This window comes from Mus caroli, chromosome 6 (genome assembly GCF_900094665.2).
Source record: "Mus caroli chromosome 6, CAROLI_EIJ_v1.1, whole genome shotgun sequence".
NCBI lineage: Eukaryota > Metazoa > Chordata > Mammalia > Rodentia > Muridae > Mus > Mus caroli.
The window spans coordinates 1558791-1563440 of record NC_034575.1 but is presented as its reverse complement, the minus strand read 5'-3'; the positions used below and the strand labels follow the sequence as shown (position 1 = coordinate 1563440).

The window sequence follows — 4650 nt, the reverse complement described above, 5'->3', positions numbered from 1 at the left end:
GAGATCTGACTCCCTCTTCTGGAGTGTCTGAAGACAGCTACAGTGTACTTACAGATAATAAATAAATAAATAAATAAATAAATAAATAAATAAATCTTTTAAAAATCATTTTTATAAATGAAGGATATTTCTAAGTTAACAGATTTCAAAGTACAAGAAGGCTATTCATATAATACAGATCTTGACATTATTTGGGTTGTTTTGACTATGGTGTTTCAACTGCAAGCATATTTAAAGCAAGAAGTCATGCTAACCTGTGGCAGAAGGCAAATCTTGCATAAGTGCTAAGCCATAGTAACTAAGGGTGAAAATGCCTGGGCTGGCAACCTCTCCCCGCATCCCCTCTCCAGTCGTGCTGTGTCTGATACTGACTCTCTCCCTGCATTCTATGCAGTTCTCTTTCTTCATCACATTTTAAACTACAAACACATCTACTCTCTCTTTTTTTCAATAAAAATAGATAGTTATATGGCCAGGTGATGATGGCGCACGCCTTTAATCTCAGCACTTGGGAGGCAGAAGCAGGTGGATCTGAGTTCAAGGCTAGACAGGTTTATAGAGTGAGTTCCAGGACAGCCAGGGCTACATAGAGAAAACAGTCTTGAAAAAACAACAACAAAATAATAATAATAATAATAATAATAATAATAATAATAAAATGTATTTTTGAGTTCATATATATATATATATATATAATATAAACGTATATGCACCCTTACAATCTCCCTACAACTTCTGCAGAACCAGCATCCACATGTTCTCTCCAAACTTCATGTCTTCTTTTTAAAAAATAACTCACTGGGCGCAATTACAGTTGCTACCGGGAAAATAGGCAACTTAACCAGTGAACACACTTCTGGAAAAATAAAAAGGACCCTTCCTTCCCCAGAAACAGTCAACTGCAAGCGCTCTTCAGCTAGTCATTGCCAGCAGGAACTCAACTAGCTGACATGAGGCTAGAGATGAAGGGAAGACATCTCAGCATACTAAAGGCTGTAAAGGATATCAGAGCCACCTTCATGACACATGAAGACAAGACACTTGGAATGTTCTCACTGACATCAGAAACAGGACAAAGCCAGTTTTCTTTCACCAGTTCGCTCTCATTTAGTCCAGTGCCCAGACAGAGAACGTAGACAAGAGACAGGAACAGAAGAAGTCAAAGCATCCCTATTTGCAGACAATGTGATTCTATACATCATGGAATAGAGATTCCACCAGGAAGTCCCTAGAGCCGAAAGCTGCAGGTTACAAAGTAAACACACCAAAATCAGTAGGTCCCACCCTATCGCCGAAAACAAACATACTGGAGAGGAATCAAGGAAACAATCCCATTTACAGTAGCCTCAAAAAGAATGAAAACATTAGCTGGGGGTAAAAGTGTAAAATACTGGAGAAATTGAAGAAGACACTAGAAGACAGCAAGAACTTCTGTGTTCATGGATTGATAGGATTAATACTGTAAAATGACCATAACACCAAAAGCAATCTATGGATTCAAAATCACTGCCATCAAAATTCCAATGCAATTCCTCACAGAAACTGAAAAAAAAAATATATGGAAGCACAAAGGGTCTTGATAGCCAAAACAATTCTGAACAAGAAAAATCCTGCCAGAGGTATCATCATTCCTAATTTAAAGTTATGTTATAGAGCCATAGGAATGGAAAAACCATCATGGTATGGGGCACAAAGACAGACACAATCAATGGGATAGAACATAGGACCCACATACCTGCCTATGGACCTATTGCCACCTGACTTTTGACAAGGATGCTAAAACTGCATGCTGGAGAAAAGACAGATCTTCAACAAACGGTGCAGGGAAGACTGGGCATGTGGTTGTAGACGAGAGAAACGTCACCCTGGTCTCTCAACCCAAAGGAAAAATCAATGGCACATCAATCAAAGATCTCCAAGTTCAATCTGAAAGTGCTAGAGGAAAGAGGAAGAGGTATCCATCAGGACATGGGTCTGGGAAGGACTAAAGCACCAATCACCAACAAGTGGGACTTCATGAAATTAAAGTTTTCTGTGCCACAAAGTAAACCATTAACTGACTGAAGAGGCATCTACAGAATGGGACAAAAACAAAATCTTTGTGTGCTAGTTATCTGACAGAGGATTAATGTCTAGATTATACAAAAAACTAAAAACCCTAAACACCAAGAAAATGAACAATTCAATAACAAGAGGCTAAACCAAGCACAGCATACAGCTGCTTACTAAGAGGCAAGCTGGCTTCCTGGGAAAAAACTGTATTCAACTGAAAAATTACAATATTTCCAAAGTTGTAAAACGTCATTTATACTTGTCCACATGCTGCCTCTTTAGCACTTCATGCTCCGTGGTTTCAGTGTGATAAACTGTTTCACTGAACAGGCTGCTTGGCAGGCAGTCTGTCCTTTCAGAGAAACATAACGGCCTAAAAGGACTGGACAAAGTAGGGCTTCCTGTTGTTTTTGGATCTAGCTCAGAAATGAGTAATATTATACTATGACAGCTAGAAAGAATAGTAAGGGTATAATTTAAATAGTTCTATTATATTTTTTCCAAACCACATAAACAAAATGAGGTGCAAAAGGATGACCACGCCGAGGCAAAGACTCGTGACCTGACTCTATCATCGGTGGCTCTGACTTCTCTCTACCTGTGACTGCTGGTGTTACACACAAAGACTATTCTTGAAACTCAGAATGAGGTATAGAAAGATGTTCTGGAATGGATATAGTTTTCAGAGCATGTTTTAAATAACCTCATGATTCAATGATGGAGATCAGGAAATATTTGAGTTTTACAAACAAAACAATATAGTTTAAGACATTTAAAGATCCTACAAAAGTGTGGCCTCTGGACCACAATTAAGATTTAGCTGTTTCATAAGTTGGGCTCCTTGCATATCATCAACACACTGACCCTATTAACCACACGTGATTCACGTACGTTCCACTATGGTTATGAGGACTTAAAGTAAATTGTCTATTTTGGACTCACTACTGTGTTCATCCAAACACATAATGAAAATTTAAGACCAAAGCATTGGAAAATTCTTTTCTTAAAAACAATCATATTTAAGCAGAAAATAAATTGCTATGTATATTATATTTTGTAAATATTAACCAGGTCTAATGCTGCATTTCTTTCTGAAGGTTTTCCCTTTAATTTGAATGACAGAACATTTAGAGTTAGAGGTTAAATATGCCCGTGGTTAAACACAAGGAAGTGAGTCCAACTTACAGACCTGTGTATAAAAATGAATGTTATAGTTTTCAAACCACACTTTCAGATTATTATTCAATATACAAAACACAGCTCCAGAAATGCTTTTCAGGGAATAGGAAGTTAATAAGACGTGTAGAATATTTAATTTCACACACCGAGCAAGAGGGCAGAGATAAGCAGAATTTTCTGCCAAAAGAACAAACCTTAAGGAAACGGTTGTTATTGTTATTGCAGTTGCCAGACACTCCTTGCAATTCAGCCACAGTGCTCTAAAATGTTGACAGAAACAATTAAAAGGGGCTTCCTCCCAACCCCAAGACAGCAGGAGAGAAAAACATAGCAGTTCAAGTGCTAGCTGGACCACACACTGTCCAGTACAAAGAAGAGACTGCTGGGCCTCTGCACTCAGCTCCCCAGATCATAGACCCAGGGTTACGTCTCTTTGCATTGCTATAGTTACAGTAATAAAAAAGCTAGCCACAAACATTGCCAGCTCTTGCTCTCATAGGCCAAGCTGTTTCCAACCAGGAACAGCAAACTTAGTGTTAGCCCTGTAATATTTTCCACACAAAAAAGATACCTTTGTAAACATCTTTTAATACTCATGCAATCAAAGTTTTCATTACACCTTTCCTTCCAACTGTTACATGTTCATAGAAACAATAAAAACAAATATTCCCTTGAGTAGCTGCTTTAAACTGTAAACAATACATTGAAAGATTCTACCAGACACAGTGTCACAGTATGATTATAATGATATGAGTTTCTAGTAACAAAAACAAATAGTAAAAGAAGTTGTATCTTGAAAGAGTCAACTGAAGTGATGATTAATCATGTTATAATCTGTTGCCTAAAGAGAAGTTGAAATGTCACTTGTGATAAAAGGCTTTGGAAGGTAATAAAGCCTCCATTATCAAAGGATCTTTAAGAAGTAAAATAATCATACAATATTAAAGTACTTGTAAACTGATTCCTTTTCACTTCAGGTTGACCATATTCACTTTCTACATCAGAGATACAGCTGCAGTTAATGCTGTTGCTAGCCTGACCACAGCCTTCAAGCCTCTCGATCTTCTTAGGTAGAAAGACAGCCAAAAATACAAATCACTGCAAAAGTACATAACAGAACTACATCACCTCACCATACCAGCTGAACACTGACAGTTACAGGTTATAATAGAAGATTAAATGTTGTTAAATTTTACTTGAAAAATTTACCATGCACCCAGAGCTTCATTGTATGGTGTTGACTGAGGGATTTACTGAATCCTCCCTCCATGGATACATTTCAGATTACTAAAGAAAGAAACAAAGAAGGAAGCAAAGAAGAGAGAAGGGAAGGGAAGCAAAGAAGAGAGAAGGGAAGGGAAGGGAAGGGAAGCAAAGAAGAGAGAAGGGAAGGGAAGGGAAGGGAAGGGAAGGGAAGGG

The 4650-nt window shown here is 37.9% G+C and overlaps 1 protein-coding gene across 1 annotated transcript in view; it reads right to left on the bottom strand.

The window, feature by feature from the left end:
* The window catches only part of Ppp1r9a (protein phosphatase 1 regulatory subunit 9A), a 255286-nt gene that overhangs the window by 76196 nt on the left and 174440 nt on the right, over positions 1 to 4650 (bottom strand). The window contains exon 7 of the mRNA XM_029478162.1: positions 3426 to 3491. Coding sequence (XP_029334022.1) covers positions 3426 to 3491 — 66 coding nt within the window. The remainder of the gene's footprint in view (positions 1 to 3425; positions 3492 to 4650) is intronic.